The following is a 16,852-nucleotide window of genomic DNA, read 5'->3' on the forward strand; positions in this document are numbered from 1 at the left end:
TTTTGCCAGATTCTTCTACTGCTCTGTACACATACAGGAAATCATCTGAAAGCCAGAGAAAGGCTGAATAGTGTTTAGCACCGTTTTGCATAAATATTCAACTGTGTGTCCATGCCAGTACTGTGCTAATCTGCCTTTCTTAGTAAAGAATTGACACAGCTAAGCCACAGAACAATTAGGATAGGACTTATTGGCAAGATTCAAGCTAAACAGTCTCTACATATCATGCCATTCATAGCAGGCTCAGTTTTAACAAGCCAAGAGCGCAGCTGTATTGAATACCAACAGGCAAGTGAAACCATTCTTGGATATCTCTGTCTAGGAGCATCTTCCCAAAAGCCTATTCCTTTAGGAAACTAGTCAAGTATTTAAGACTGCCTAAAAGATCTTAACCGAGCAGCCTGTGTGTGTGCCGCACTCTCAAGCAAGACAGAGACTGCATATGTGTTGTTAAGAGGATTGCACTGCATTTTGCCTCGTAGAATGACACTACATACAGAAAGGATCCGCTATCGTTTACTGTAAACCTAAAGTTTCTTGGTGCAAAAGCTTTATCAAAACTGGCCATTGGTTCTCTGGCACAGTACTACAGAGTCCATAAGCATGCATCTGAACCATGTACTGATTTCTTTGAAACAAAATAGCTTGAAATATTTAGTTGAATAGAGGCAAATTCAGAGCCTTTAGACATTGTTATACACCTTCAGGCTCATTCTTTTCATCTTGTGTTTGCTTCCACACAGTACTGACTTTACCTGTGCAATTGCCCATTTCACCATAGGTCCACAGGCCAGTGATGCTCTGTTTACAATTTCATAGTTGTAACTTGGATTTGACAGGTAGTTTTTCTTCATCTTCTCCCGGATGGCATCACTGCAAGGGAAAAGTTTTTAGAGACTGCATGAGTATACTGTATGATGGCACGCAGGTGTTCAGTGTCCCTTTATCTGGCCCGCCTTCCACAGTTGACATGAACATTTCCTAGTAGTTTTGCTGATGGGAAGCTGGGATGTTTTAATTAGTTCAAGATGTTTCAGAAATTATACCTTACGGGTAATAAAAGGCATTTAACAATATTTTAAGATCAGTCACTCACAAATTCCTTAACTCTGCTCAGAAAAGTCTGGAGTTGGAAGAGAATTCAGGTGTCTCTAGTCTGACCTTCTGCTCAGATTCAGCACCAGCTAGGAGGTCAGCCTGGATAAAGCCCACAGCAACATGGACTGTTACTGCAGCAAAACTACTTTCAACTAATAACATGGCTTTGGACAGCAACACACTGCTTCGCAACCATGCCTTGATGTTACTCAACAGCAGTTGTTTTGTCCCAATTTGCATGCTAACACCTTTGCTTCAGTAGTCTTTCCCTGTACCACCTACACATTCACAACATGCAGGAATAATTTACTCTCAAAAGAAGTCATGTGCTACCAAAGCAATTATACAGAGAAAATTCCAGTTAGGACCTTTCCATATCTTTGTAAATAGTTTATTCACATAAATAACCCCCACTTGCACTTTACCTGATTTCTTCAGCAGAGAAGTTAACAATGGTTGGAATGAAGTTCTCTCTCATGATGATGGAACGTATTTGTTTCCAGTCAGTTGTACTTTCCCCTAGTAATAGGCAGATGGACTCCAGTGCTAGCTTAACTGCTGCAGGTGGATTTGCCATAGAACGGACCTCGACCAGGTGCTGTTTCTTTATTGACTTCACAGCTAACCAGTGCCAGACAGATGACGAATGTTGATTGGGAAGAAAACAAACAGTTAACAAAGTCCATTAAAGTACCATGGATATGTAAAAATGCTTCAAGATTCTCAAAAGGAATTTGAGGTTATTGGAGAAGCAGATACTAGTGGATAATGTTCAAACTACTCTATCACAAGATAAACTTTTGTGAAAGTCAACTTGTCAACTGACCACAGGCAACTTGTTCTGCTGCCTAAAAATGACAGACTTAAAGCAGTGATTCCTCAATCCAGTTTAAAGAATGGACAGCTTGATTGTATGCTATCTGTGCAGCAATTAGGCATCAGTGGTCTTTCTGATTATGAGCTTTCTTTATTAATACATAGACTGAATAAATAACTCCAGCTCGTCAGTCAGAAATGAAGCCACAAGCCATAAGAAGTGTATCAAGTACCAGATCAGTACTATAAACAGCATAAAAATCACAGTTCAAAGGCTATGAATTTCTTCATCACTGTTCAGCTCCATGCTAAGAGCCTAAACACTTGTTAGAAAGGACCAACTCAGAGCACACCAAAACACCTTCCCCTAGTTTTAGACCCAAGCCCACAGTGTGATCTCTTTAGGTGCTAACATACCATTCTGAGCTTCAATGACAGCAGGCTCCACCTTGTCAAGATCTTCTTTCACACTCATCTGCTTGTCTGCAATGACCTCCTGCTGCTTGTGCAGCTGTTCCTGAATCTCCTGACTCATGACCTAGAAGGAAATTTCACAGACAAAATACTGCTTTTTAGAAGCTGAACTTCTTCCAGTGTTTGCTCTGCAGGCTCTGTTCTGTAAATAAAAATATTCACTATGCACAGAGATTTAACAAAGATTTTTACCTTTTTCTTCTCAGCTTCCTGCTGATCTTTCACCATCTTTTTCAGTTTGTCATTGGCTGCTGCATTCTTCACTTCCAGCTCCTGGCTCTTTATTCTCAGGTCACGCCGCAATTCTTCCACCTAAGACAGATTGTAAGATGGGAGAGAGAATTCATATTAAACACAGAGATCTATTTAATCGCTCCAACCTTATAGAAGGCAAAGTTTTAGAGATATGTACCTGATCAACGGTTTCCTTGATTTTTCTAAGACCAACATTCAAATGCATTTGCTGTTCCTCCAGTTCACTTCGTTTCTCATTGAACAAGTTGGCATAATGGTTGATGAAGTCTAAATAGTGGCGTGGTGTGATTGCCATGGTTCTGCCTCCTCGCTTTGCCAGACGAGCATTAGCCTTTAGGAAAGAAAAAGTTGTAGGTTACTACGCATTGTTTTTAAATCTGTTTGGATGCCAAAGATAATACTTTTTAGGAAACTGGTGCATGATGCTGTGGCCTAGAGATCAATATAAGTTAAGCACTGTAATAATAACATACCTGATGAAGAGTCTGATGAACAAACACACAACTATTAACAATAGCTTCCCTGTGCGATGGTGGTTGTGGCAGCTTATCATACACAACTGGCATGTAATCGGGCACAATATAATTTGGTTTCTCAAGATCCATTTTGCTTGTGAACTCTTTGCCAACTTGGTACAGCGCCTCAGTTGACCAGTCTCCAAACCAGTTCAAGACACATCTGAAATACAACAGCATTTGTGAAGACTTCCCAAAATGTACTGTTTTAACAGTACTCTTAATACATGTTGGAATATACAGCAATTACCTGTTGAAGAGCGCAGGAGAGGTAGCTGCCCTGTCCTTCAGGCCCTCAGATGATGGATTCATAGTGAACACAACATGGAGATTGCGAATAACTTGGCTGGTGAACCATTTGTAGAGTTCCTCATGTGAATCTAACATCAAACCTTCTTTCTGTGCTCCTTCTTTACACTGAGTCATGAGGGTGGCATATTCATCTCCTTCAAAGAGACCAGGAACCTAATTCAAAAGATAGTTTTGTTGTAGCTTGTGGTTGTAAAAAGGTGCTTCAAGTATTTACTTAAAATCTTCTTACCTCTCCATTTGCTAGGAGAGTGTTCATTCTCTCCAGGAATCCAGAATCCAACACATTTGACTCATCCATTATAAAAGCTATTTTTTCATTTTTACAGCCAGAACGTCTCAATACTGTCCTAAGGTCTTCATCAAAATCTTCACCTGTATATTTTCTGTGAACCTAGTAAGATTTAACATTGGTTATTAACATTTTGGTTTAGCTTTTAATGGGATTTTTTAGGGGTCGATATTTAAGAAGTGTGAGTTTTGACTAACAGGCTTTTTTTAAGTTAAACTAGCATGCCAACCTTAATTTGGTAGACACTCAAACCGTTCATCCAGGCAACAAATCTTGAGAGGGTTGTTTTCCCTGCCCCACTGACTCCAATAAGCAGCAAGTGGCCCTGTGGCTGACGGAAGATTCTGGAAAAGAACATAACCAAATACGTTATCAACTTACTGAAGCTTTTCTTTGAACACCTAAACTTCAAGTTAGTACCAAAACTGACACATCTTTCCAGGTAAGATCCTGCTAACTGGAGGCCAGCAGTATATCATCTCTGGACAGCAATGGGATCACGCTCCATTCTTTCGTACTCTGTACTCAGACTACTGTTTTAGAAAACGTCTCCAAATACTATTTATACTGAAGTATCAGCTTACCGGTCAATTCTTAACACATGATCCAAGACTTCATTGAACAGAACAAGTGGTACATCAAGTTCTTCTTCATAAAAGACTTTAAGCCTAGCTTTCACGTAGTCTCTTAATTCTTCTTGATCCACTGGAATATAATCCTAAAAGAACCAGTCAATACGGTACAGAATTCAAGATGAAGGGAATTTCATTTAGAGATCATTTAGAGATATGAGTAGATGAAAGCAGAACTATTAGAATACTTAAAGTAGCAATCCGCTACAAAAACTTAAGAATGCTGTACTCATTTAACTTGCACAGGAACACATCTACAGCCTAGAGTGCCACAGATAGCAACATGGGCTTTAAATACTCTATCTACTGAACCTACCACAGGCTGAGTCTGTGTTGCCAGTCACCAAAGAGACTGGGAAGTAGCATGACAGACTGACTTCCCTCCCTTACTCCCTCAATTTATTTTAAACAGCCTTTCCTAGCCACTTGCTATTCGTCACAGAGATGGGTAACAGACTAGATGGACTTTTGACTTGGCCCAGCAGGATTTCTACAGATTGCCTAGCTGGATCACTTCAGACTGCAAGAAACAGTCCACCATAAAATTTACATATCAGTATGGTTCAAGGGTCACTGCCTTAATCCAAGAGATCCCGTAAGCAATAGCTGTTGGCAACTTTCTGGGAGTGGTATACTGTTCTTGAGAAATATTAGTTAAATACTGCCTTTACATACTGTGGTAGATCTTACAACAGCATCCCTGGCAAAACAGTTATTAGCTTTGTGGTAGAGTTCACTGCAGATACTCATAGTAAGAACTTCTTGGAGATCAGTTTAACAAAACGGTGGGCCCCAATTATCATGTTAATATAGCTGTAAGAGCTGCATGACTCAGTTGCTCCCGAATTGTTTTTTAAAATTTAAAAAAATTTTTACTTACCTTCGACAGCCAGTTGCTGTATAAGATAGGTCTGCTCATAGCTTTTTCTTTGTCAATATTGGGGAAGTGTTTCAGAGCAACCATATCAATGTTCTCATCAGTCCAGCGTCTCTCCTCATCTTCTACAAGTCTGGATAAAGAAACAAGTTAGTGACAAGTCCTCTGTAATGGGAGGATATAATCAACTCACAGCAGTACTACGACTAAAGTATGTTTTGTCTTTGCACAGATACTACTCCCAAAAGTGTCAAGTTAGAGTGAAGGAAAATATTCTCATTTGTATTCCAGCTATTTAACATAAAGCACACTTCAATTTGGTTTTCTAATGAAAGTTGGCAAGGAGGGGGGAAAATTAATTTTGAACCTTTTTTTTTGTCCCTCCCATCTCATGTTTATTTTACCTGTCTTGGAAGAGACGTAAGGCTTCATGGGCCCAAATCCTGATAAGGCCTTCAACCGGTAAGGTTTCTAGTGGTCTTAATGCTTCAAATATACCTCTCACCCATCGAGTCATTTCACGAGGTGAATAGATGTAGTGTGGCTGTGTGTCCTGAGTGAATCTCTCCTAAAAATTTAAACTTAATTAGTTACTTCATCCCAAAGTCATACCCTATTTTTTACAGGCCTTGGCATTGCAAGACATTACTTTACTAGTATCATTCAGTGGCTTTTGCCAGAACTCAAGTAATTAAATTGAGTTCTTGTAGACATATTATCCATGTGAATGGCAAACAATGCATGTTAAATGATTCACCATAAAAGGAAGACTTCTAATTAGAGTTTGGGGTTGTATTTAACAAGTTACCTGAGACATTGTGTAGAATTCTACCATAGCGGCAGTGAGCGGTTCTGCATATGTGCGAAGTGATGGGATCAGCCTTAGCATTGCACGATTGAATGTTCCATATATCTGAGTAAGTGAAGCTGGTCCAGGATAGTCCACATAAACCACAGGAACATGTCGTAAAAATCTGGAAGATTTTTATTACACGTATTATATCTATACACATATTACACGGTCCAGAAAGTCAAATTATAGTCTGTACTATTTTCATTATCTTTTGCCAAAATTAATTAACTGCTTGATTCAAAATTATCAGCAGTAACTGCAGTTGGTTTGATTGCTCCTTAGTGACTCGGACCAAAAAGCATTCTGAAATATCCACAGCATTTCAGACAGGTTATTCAAGAAGTGTAACAATGAGTCCACTGGCTGGCTGTCAGGGTAAGAACTAACTAGCAGTTAGTTCAAAAGCAGGGAACACAATTTCAGCACAGCTGGTGTTAAACAAGTGTATTAAGAACAGATTACACAGTTGACACTTCAATTTTGACCCCTATTCTGTCGCTATATGGAGTTTACTAGATACATTACCTATGTGAGAGAGGTTTTCTTCCAGGGTCAGTAGGTGGATTACATGCACCAACAAACTGAATTCTCTCCAGTTTCACCCAAGTCTGGTCTGACGTACGATAGAATCCTCCATGTTCCACCATCTGGAGAAAAAAGTAAAATAAAATCAGTGGAACATTGCATTTCCCTGAAAAAAACTGTTATGGTATAGTTGATTACAAAGGAAAACAAACCTGTCTAATGAAGGATATGACTCTCTGTGTGCCATACTTATCCATATCTGGCAAGTTGATTTCATCACAGAACAGCACCAGCCACTTTCCTAACTGCACAGGAGCCAGCACCACTCCATTAGGTGTACGCCGGTACTCGCAGTAGTGATCAAAAGTTTTCAAGAGCAGCTCTGGAGTGGTAGCACTTGAAAAGTTGAGTCCAACCACCTTAAAAAGAGAACAGTGAAAAGAAACAGTTAAAATACACTAAGTCTTAAAGAGACCATATCAAGAGTCCTGAAAACAGCTATGTTTGGCTTTGCACACTGGAAGTACATATACTGTCTATATTTCAGGTTACTGCCTGTACCCTGACTGTATAAGGTTTGCTTTCCACTGCAGGTTCTCCATTCATCACGCAGCAATGCCTCCTGCCCAACCTTGTACTTAAAACATCACAGCTTCATATAATTGTTACTCCACCTAAATACACTCAAGACTGAGAGCTATTCTTAAACATTACCACAGGTTTTTAAATACTAAATGGAGGAATGCTCCTGTATCATTGAAGCAGCAAAGGAACGAAATAGCTTTTAGGTTAAGGATCTTGAGACATAAATGTAAATTCTGATCAACATAATTTTTATCTTTTGCTATCTATACACATGAAGGACTGAGGTGCGGGTATCACCAAATTCCGGCTAGCAAATCATTTCCGTGCTAAATCAAGACTGCTGTAAATCTTTAAGGAGATTACAGACTTGATACTACTCTGTAATTCACACATGCAGGTGCGCGCACTCACACACACACACTCTTGCGTACCTCCATGTCAGGTAGAGCTCTTAGAGCGCTGAAGAGCGTCATGGTCTTTCCAGAACCTGGTGGGCCACACAGTACTAGAGGTTTGTGTTCTGCCAGCCAAGTATAGAGCAATGCTTCATGGCGAACTGTATCTAGGGTTGGTACTACAACATCAGGAGCTGCAACTTTGTGTGTTTCAACTTCAATTTGAGGAACCTTGGATTGCCATGGCACCCATTCACCTGTAATGGACACCTAGAAGCACAAAAACATGACGAGACAGTTTAAAACAGGAATATAGCTCAATCTTAGTTAAAATATTTTTTATTAAGCCACAGAATAGTTTATGGCATCAAACTCAATGTGTTTATTTCAACAGCCAGCTTGTTTGCTGAACTGTGAAATGGTAAAATTTAAGGCAGTCTAGTGCTTTGTTTTCCAGTTTCATCTCCAAAATCTAAAGCAAGCTTCTAGGACCACAAAAGAGCAACACTTCTAGCATAAGAAAGGTTTACCTCATAGTCAATTATAGGTATGTTGGGCGCAGTTGGCAGTGGCACAGTGGTGATTCTCCTAATGTATTCTCCCAGCTCTGCTCTCATTTTCAAACGACTGTCTCCAGAAAGAGACCAAAGTATTGCATAGACCAGGTACCTCTGTAAGAAGCAGCAAAAGCAGCTATTGGTTTTAGAGTAATGGAACAAGACTTAATGAATGACAAATCAAATCTAGCTGCTATACTGACATGTCAGACACAGCAGTCATGTAGCAGCATACTGTATTTACCTGGATGTAACGCTCTAGTTGATCTATCTGCATTGGGAAGTCTGGATGATTGGCATTGTACTGGGCTACATTGCGGCAAGCTTGATGCAACATGGAGAACAGAGAACCAAGACAGCGCAAGCGGGTGAGATCCATAATATGCTCCAACTTGAAAGCATGTTCAAGTGCTTTAGTTACCAGGCCATTAGATGTGAAATATGGCTGCATTATTGTTGCAGCATCTCTCTGAATCTGTTGGGGGAGACAAAACACCGCTCAAAGCACTTGCTTCTCATCTGATTACCAGGCAGCAGGAAATAATTTTGTTTAAGGTTTGAAATGCTTCATATTTAATATTCTTTTTTTTTTTTAAGAAAAAAAGATGTAAACAGCAAGTCAGCTTTTCTGTGACAGGTTGTCATAAATTCTTGTGATACAAGCATTCTTACTACATTATCCCATAAGGTAATCTAAATTATACCTGCAACATTGGGGATGCTGCTTCTTCTCCTTCATCTTCTTTGCCCTTTCGCCTTCGCTGAGCTTCTTCCTCACCTTCATCCAGAGGAATGCTTCTTAGTCTGGCCAAGAAGTTATTGAATATCATGTCTGTACTGAGAACATCCTCACTGAACCAGACCATGCCACACCTTGACACAGTAGCCAAAGTGGCATATTTCAGATCCTGTACCTCAAACATGATACGCACCTAAAGAGCAGAAATTTAAAACAAGAGTTTGAAGTAAAAACAACCAACAAACCAACTGCAAAACAAACCAAACACACCCCCCCCCGCCCCAAACAGAGACCTTTTAAAATAAGTTTATTTGTATCTAGCCTATGAATAACACCTTAGGTTAGTTTAATGCTGCTGTTAAGTTCATCATTATTGACTGTAACCCTAGGCTTTTATATAATACACAGAGTTTGTCTTACAGGGTCAGAGTAAGTATAACGTTAAATGTTACGTGAAATGTTATACCCGCGAACCACTAACTGAGATCAGTATTACTCTGCTTCTGATGAGAAAGAGGGACAGCACTAATATACATTAAGGTAAAGGCAACAAGTTTATAGGACGGCACATAAACATCATGTAAAAAAAGTAACATTACATTTGGTGGAAGGCTGAGACGTTCTCCATTTGGCAGAGTCAGTAGTTTGTTGTCATCCAAAACAGAGTTCAAGTTCTCCACCCATTCAGGGTCTACATCACCATCAAAGATAATCCACTGACGTTTTTGTAGTTCACCTCTCACATTGTCTATGATTCTGCATTAAAGGAAATAATTATTGCAGCAGAGAACAAAGACTCAGTAAGGCCAGATTATCCATGGCACAAATGTATTGGCCATTTTTCATTTGTGCTATTAAAGACTCACTTTCTCAGGACATGTGTAAACAAGCCATCTGTCCATTCTCTGGTGTTTGGATCCAAAGTACCATAGAGATGATCTTTGCTGATTGCTTTTGGATCTATAATATGAGCAACACCTTCCACACCCTCCAGCCGTTCGAGGGCTTTCAGAAGTACTCTCCAAGCCATGCTCTTTCCACTTCCAGAGGGACCGACCATCATCAATCCATGATTTATCTGTGTAATCTGATACAGCTGAAGAACCTGTGACAGAAGAAATTACGTACCAATTAAGTCTTAACTTCAGCAGTCAATCTAAGCTTCTATATATTGCTTGCTTAAGACAATGAAAAAGGAAAAAGCTTTCCACCTTTCACAAGAAAAGAAGTAGTTTAGTCTTATACATAAACTTTAATTCCACATTTTCAGTTTTGTATTTTACCTTTTCAACCCACATGCCACCAACTTCTTCTCCATCACCATAGGTAAGGTACATTTCCTGACACACTTTCTTCAGTTCCTCTCGCAATGCTGTCATCTCCCCACGATGATACTGTACTCCAGGGAACACATCCGAAAGGAGACTGAACAGCAATGGAATGTCTTCTGCAACCAGTTTTGGTACCATAGTTTCACATACACTTTGGATCAGGATCTGCAGAGAGAGTCACATTTTGGTTAAGATTTTTTGTTAAGTTTGCTTTACCGAATGTGTTTGACAAGGAGTACTTCACTAAATACTTTATTGATAAAGCACCAGACCAGGGCGGTTTTGGTAAAAGCAACCACTAATGGCGTTTCAACTTTGAAACTACACAATAAATTCCTATTGAGTTTCAGTTTATACAACTGTAGTTTCTCATGCCTCTTCACTATGCTTTTGGTATTAACTGCTGAGGAACTGAGCAGCAATAAGCGTTATGAATGCACCACTTCATAAAAACAAGTCTTTCACTATGATTCAGGGACGCCTAAAACACGTTTAACTTGGTGCTTCTAAACTATTAAATAATCACCTTTTGTAACCAACTTTACTTTGCTTGCATGGCTTAGCACTAAATGGGAAACACTGCAAGGTTATTTCCTTTGTTTAGTGTGTATCCTGTACTTCATCACAGAAGTAAAGAGTTCACACACACATTACCTCTTGTTCTGGTAAGTTCTCAGCAATTTCTCCCTCATCTACAACTTCACCACGCTCTTCTTTCTCCCGCTTTATCTTCTGAATCCTCTCCCTCTTCACATTACCTGCACTAACCAGTACACTCTTCAGTGCTCTCAAGCCAAAATCATAGTGACTTTGGGAGGACAGCTGTTCATCACAAAGCCTAAGAAGCAAAAGAGACAAAATACAATCTGATTCTCAATAGGGACCAACACAACGCTCAGTAACTGTCATTGTTTCCTTGTAAGGATTGCTGCACAATATGCTTAGTGAGTTGCAAAGAACATTACAGCTTTAAACAATAAGGTCTATTTTTACTGATAGGAACCAAACTTGTTACTCACTTGAAGAATGGTACTATCTTATTGGCAAGCACTTCAGCTGTACGGAAACCTTGGGAGTACAACATGACCTGGGCAATCAACTGACGGTCTGGTTTTGTCATTGCCAAGCTACGGAACAACTTCTTCAAATTGTCAGGCAGATTTGATCTGCCTGCATAGCCAGGATTCATGGTGATGAAGATAGCCATGTCAGGGCTCACTTTGACTTGTTTGTTCAGCAGCTCACAAGTAATTGGTGTTGCAGCTGAAAAGAGAGTACATTTAGTTACACCTGAGTCAGTGATCAGTCACCCTGAGAACAGAAGTCATATTTTATTCTATTTTAGTTTCCTACAGTAATGGACAACAGGCCCTCTAGTACTGCAACTCAAATACTGATTTCTACCAGCTGAAAGTTACTTCAAATTTTTAAATTTTGATAGGAAGTGGCTTCATCCTTGGATTGTTTGGGAGAAATGTAACTCAGCAACAAAACAGCATGAAGGACATTAAAGATACCGTACAAATCTATTAGGAATGAACAATTACGTACTCTTGTCATAGTTGGGGTTGGAATGCTCCCGCAAGGCTTCCTGGATACACTGAACTTGCTGTGAAACGGCAGAGAGCATACGCTCCTCCAGTCTGTTGAACTCATCAAAACAGCCCCATGCACCCACTTGGCAAAGTCCCACAAAGATGCGTCCCATTGCCTGCACGTAGAGGGGAAAATTCACTGAAGTTGCATGATCATTCTTGCCTATGCATAGGCAAAGGGAGCAGAGAAGAGCACTTTATACAATGCATCCAAGGCAGGAAGAAGCTGTGTTTATAAGTAGCTTACCATCTTTGTAGTACTGTAAGAGATATAAAAGGGTTCTAACTGACTTTCTGCTTCACAGAATCAAAGATGATGACCATGGCTTCCTATTACTACATACTGTACTGCAGTGTGTTCACAAAACAGTCAAGATAAGTGCACTGCAAATGTTTTGTTTGCTGAATCCATTAATACCAGGTGCAGTTGTCGTCCTTCATCACAAGGATACTATAATTACAAACCATTACAGAAAAGCAAATTGGTTGGCCGGAGTATGATAAGGCTTCCACCTAAACAACAACCTTTAAGGCAGGATTCTGCAAAAGGCAACACGAGGGAATATGATGGAGGTCTAAAAGCCACTGGTTTAGGACGAATAGGAATCAACTGTTAAGTGTCTCTTCCAGTGCAAGAACTAAGGAATTACTAAAAAAGACAACAGAAGGTTCTCCTTCATAAAGTGCATAGTAATGCCATGGAACTCTTTGGTCAAGAATGCTATAGAAGCAAGTGTGCATGTGGATCGAAGGGGAAAAATGTGTAACTGGAGCACGAACAGAGTAACCCATTTCAGCCTGGGACTTCCTGATCCTCACAACTGTCAGAGGCAGGAAGGGGACCGGGGGCAAGGAAGGAGTAGCACACACTATCTGTGATCTTACTACTCCCTAGGTGTTTTCTTACAGTCACCACTACAAGCCAAATGCTGACTAAATGGACCCGCTGGTCTGACTGAAATACAGCTGTACAGAAAAAAAAAAACGCAAACAGATTGGCAACCTGGCAGAGTCTATGAAGTACCGTGATTCCTTGTCCATGTTTTGTAATTTTTTTATATATACACCTGATTGAAGTTTTCATTTTAAGACGTTTGGTGTGTTACAGTTTACAGAGGCATTTCATCTGGTTCTTAGTTTGAAGATGTCATTAGTTTTGAAATATCTGGGTAAATTTTCTTAGTTTTGAAGAATCTTTCACATGCTGAGGCAAACTCCACAATTATGTCACAAAGGGTAATTTGGTAATAGTACCTTGGCAGTCTCACACTCTAATCTATTCTCTGTTTAACCACTATTATTAACTAAACAGTTTGTTACTTTCTTAAAACCAGTCTGAAGCTCTGCCCCATACTTCCTTTTCCCTCCATTTGCTGCTACAGAACTACCCATTCTAAAAAACCAGAACATCTCCCCCAGCCCCACTTCTGCTTTAGGCATTCTTTTGTTGCAGAGCATCTACAGGACGCACAGATACTGGCTCAGTTAAGACGATAATCTTGAAAATAAACACCACTGGCTGTTCCACAGTTCTGAAGAGATTCCTATTACTTGTTATTAGAGACTACATTTTTAAAATCAAACAGCTTACCTGGAAGTCAAATGTTTCATCGCAGTTGAAAACCAACACAAAGCGGCCAAGCTGATGTCCAAGAGCCTTAACAGATTCTGTTTTGCCAGTACCTGCAGGACCTGTTTTCAAAGTAGGATAGACATGTTTTAGTATTTGAAGTACCACTGCCTACTTATGTAATCCGCCAACCTAAAACTGTTACAGCTTCCCCAAAAGACTGTTTCGTTCTTCAGTATCTTAGTTATAAGTGTTCTACTTCTTTACATTAAAGCTATATATTAGAGAGGACAAGAGTTTATATACTTGTCTCAAGTTTTTATTGTACTTCAGTACAAACTTACCAAATGGTGATCCTCCAAGTCTTGCCTCCAGGGCTTGTGTCATTGTCAGGTAGCAGCGGTCAGTAAGAGGAGTCTGTACGAGCTTATCCTGAACACCAAGGTACTCAAAACCATAGTTGAATTTGGCATTTGCCATCTGAATGGAGAGCTGTTGCAGCACATCTGTTTGTTTTGGGTCAAAGTAGAACCGCATTTGGCTGAGCCACTCAAAGGATTTGGAGTTGTCAATCTTGCTTTTGATCAGTGATCTTGTAACATCTCTCTGGTGCACCAACTCGGTGATCTAGAGAATGAAGTAACTCTTTAGACCACAGCAATACAAGCCATTGCTAATAAAGCCAGGAATCCTACAGTTTCTCAGACTAGCATAGTAAATTGCCATCACTTAAGAACTGTGACCTACCAACAGTCTCTGCCTTAAAATCTGTTGTGACAAAGAAAGACAAAACTAACAATGTTGACTGCTCTTGTTAAGGACTTCCCTAGCTTTCAGCAAAGCACTGTGGTCCATTATACTACTGAACTAGATAGTTTACTTGCCAGAAACTATGAAGACGAGTACTCCTCAAACTGACCAGGTATTTCCCTTTAAAAATCTACAGAAATAACCCAGGATGATTTTATCTTCCTCCCCCCCCTCAATCCTTATCTACAAACAAAAGCATATAATAATTACAATAATAAAGCAGCTTAATGAGGTATTTTATGTTTGAATGAAGAAATCAGTAACTTCCATATTTGGAAGAGCTAGTCTGAAGATCAATTCAGTGAGCTAGTCTATAATAAGCTATCATGCATTAAGCTGACTAGAGCGAAAAACTACCACCACCTATAGGATCAGGGCTCCATGTAGTTGCTTAAATTGCATGAAACCTTTTCCTAGAGGAAAAATAAGTCTTAGACTAATTAATTTTTTCTTTAAACTTTCAAATATCCTGACCTGAGAGCCCAGAAGAGGAAAGGCGGTTTTTACTCACTAAGTGCTCCAGTTTCCTTCTGCGAAGAGGCGGCTGCTCCATCAGCACAGAGTCTGCCAGGACATTGAGTGTGACCTCAACATTAGCTAGCACAGAGTGGAGAGGACTGTTGTCTCCAGCTCCACCCACACCATTGAGGGCCGACTCGACATTCTCAGACCATGCAATCTGGGCTGACAGGACAACAAGCTGAGCCTGTGTAACAAAAAATCCTCATCAGACAGTTTCCCTCACTGAAGTAACCAAGATGCAGTATACTTAAGTGTTCCATATTGATACCTGGTATTTGTCAATCCAAGAGATGTAGACTGCTGGGTCAATTGAAGTTGCTTTTCCAAAGATTTCTACTTCAGTAACAGATTCTGCAAGCAATTTAGCAAGGGTCACTCTCATTTCTTTCTCAACAAGAGTGAGCCACTCATTGATCTTGGGATGTTCTGTGATGGAGACAGGTGTTTTGAACAGCACCTGCAAGAATTAGGTTTAAGTCAGCCCATGTTCACTTATTTTCAGAATTTTATTTAAAGAGAAACACTGCAGCTATACCTCCTCTCCTTCACGTGAGGATATCCCAAGAACGACAGAATTGTCTTCATTGAGAATAATGCTAGAAACTCCAGCAAACATCTTCTTGAAGTGTTTCTGCAGCTTAGCAACATTTTTGCTGTTTCCAATGATTTCAAGCAAGTCTTCATCACCAACAAAATAAAACCTAATAATTAAATAAAATTAGATCTACAGCAGAACTCCAACAATCACTTTTAACTTATTTATGCTCCATAGAGGGCCACCATAGGGGAGTAATTAGCACTCATTTCCCTAACACTGCAAGAGTGCGTGAACTGTAAATTTGCTAGAAGTTATACTTCAGTTCTAAGATTAGTCTCAGCTCAGAAAGGTTGGACCAGATGATCCTTGAGGTCCCGTCCAACCTGGCATTCTATGATTCATTTGGTCTGTGCCATACAAAAGTGTACATGCTCCATACCATGGATCATTTTCTTTACCTGTCCATCCCTGAAATACCCACAGTTGAGCTTGGGACTGAATTAAGTCTATTAGGCAGGGCAAACCCACGCTCAGTAACTCCCTCACCCTTACCATCTCATGCTAAGTGACAAACTAGCTGAGGACTACAGGTAAGTCAGCACCAATGACTTAAATACTGAACTGTGACAATTTAGACACTGTCCTTCAATCAAATGCTAGAATTAAGCCATTCAAAATAGAAACTGTAAGTTTACAGAAATCAGCTGCAATGGTTCCTTAAGCAATATCTAAATCCTACAACCATCCACATATGAGCAAGTATGGGAAGTTTTAGTCCCACTTCCTGAGAAGTAACTGTAACTGAATTCTGTATTCAGACAACACAAATTTAAATGGTCACAACATATTACATATACACAATACATTAAAAGGCATTACGGAACAGTACCCCAACTCCTGCACAGAAACACTTAATCACTTTACTTGAAGAGTCAACCAAAGTCAACTTCTTACCGAGGGAAAGAGGACCTCTCCCTTTCCAAGTATTCTCCCAGTGCCTTCTGTATCTTCCCAAGCAAGTCTGCCAGTCTCTCTAATGACCTCTGCACACCTTGAATGTTCAGAACATCCATCACAAGTGGAGATTTGGACACCTTCTTCATGAGTGCCAAAAATTCAGTGCTGATGCTGCAAGTAAGTAACACAGTACATCAGTGCAAACTCAGTAACCGCAGGCCCGCATAGCACCAAAGTTATTTGTCTCTAAATGACCACTACCTCTCCAACTGTAGCGGCTGCCCGAGGGAACACAAGGCTAAATTCCCAAAATAGCTCTTCATCTACCTCAAGTCCACAACAACAAAATCTAACGTCTTAGCAACGTTCAGTCTATCAATTCCACTGCTGAAGGTCTACTTTTCTTCATTTCCTGAAGAGATGCATAAATCTGATTCTTTGATCTGACTGGAATTGTGTGGAATGAACAAGGATGACCAAATTAACTTAAAGCAGAGGAAGAAAATGACATTTGAAGGGTGAGACTAAAGGCTATGGTGACAGAAATCAGCCTCCTTGTTGCAGCCACAATGCCAGAAAAACCCTTGAGGTAGCTGACTGGAACTAG

General features: G+C 40.0%; 1 protein-coding gene across 1 annotated transcript in view; it reads right to left on the reverse strand.

The window, feature by feature from the left end:
• DYNC1H1 (dynein cytoplasmic 1 heavy chain 1) overlaps window positions 1-16,852 on the reverse strand; it is a 46,261-nt gene that overhangs the window by 14,388 nt on the left and 15,021 nt on the right. The window contains exons 23-53 of the mRNA XM_074583969.1: window positions 16,243-16,416; window positions 15,286-15,451; window positions 15,019-15,207; window positions 14,740-14,934; window positions 13,763-14,045; window positions 13,440-13,540; window positions 11,805-11,964; window positions 11,273-11,516; window positions 10,908-11,091; window positions 10,206-10,418; window positions 9,789-10,027; window positions 9,522-9,678; window positions 8,888-9,115; window positions 8,428-8,658; window positions 8,157-8,297; window positions 7,663-7,896; window positions 6,859-7,065; window positions 6,647-6,768; window positions 6,077-6,242; window positions 5,673-5,836; window positions 5,272-5,401; window positions 4,344-4,477; window positions 3,989-4,103; window positions 3,700-3,861; window positions 3,409-3,623; window positions 3,117-3,321; window positions 2,801-2,974; window positions 2,581-2,700; window positions 2,332-2,452; window positions 1,524-1,719; window positions 756-873 (exon numbers count right to left, since the gene is read on the reverse strand). Coding sequence (XP_074440070.1) covers window positions 756-873; window positions 1,524-1,719; window positions 2,332-2,452; window positions 2,581-2,700; window positions 2,801-2,974; window positions 3,117-3,321; window positions 3,409-3,623; window positions 3,700-3,861; window positions 3,989-4,103; window positions 4,344-4,477; window positions 5,272-5,401; window positions 5,673-5,836; window positions 6,077-6,242; window positions 6,647-6,768; window positions 6,859-7,065; window positions 7,663-7,896; window positions 8,157-8,297; window positions 8,428-8,658; window positions 8,888-9,115; window positions 9,522-9,678; window positions 9,789-10,027; window positions 10,206-10,418; window positions 10,908-11,091; window positions 11,273-11,516; window positions 11,805-11,964; window positions 13,440-13,540; window positions 13,763-14,045; window positions 14,740-14,934; window positions 15,019-15,207; window positions 15,286-15,451; window positions 16,243-16,416 — 5,488 coding nt within the window. The remainder of the gene's footprint in view (window positions 1-755; window positions 874-1,523; window positions 1,720-2,331; window positions 2,453-2,580; window positions 2,701-2,800; window positions 2,975-3,116; window positions 3,322-3,408; window positions 3,624-3,699; window positions 3,862-3,988; window positions 4,104-4,343; window positions 4,478-5,271; window positions 5,402-5,672; window positions 5,837-6,076; window positions 6,243-6,646; window positions 6,769-6,858; window positions 7,066-7,662; window positions 7,897-8,156; window positions 8,298-8,427; window positions 8,659-8,887; window positions 9,116-9,521; window positions 9,679-9,788; window positions 10,028-10,205; window positions 10,419-10,907; window positions 11,092-11,272; window positions 11,517-11,804; window positions 11,965-13,439; window positions 13,541-13,762; window positions 14,046-14,739; window positions 14,935-15,018; window positions 15,208-15,285; window positions 15,452-16,242; window positions 16,417-16,852) is intronic.

The sequence above is a fragment of the Larus michahellis genome, chromosome 4, assembly GCF_964199755.1.
Source record: "Larus michahellis chromosome 4, bLarMic1.1, whole genome shotgun sequence".
Taxonomy (NCBI): Eukaryota; Metazoa; Chordata; class Aves; order Charadriiformes; family Laridae; genus Larus; species Larus michahellis.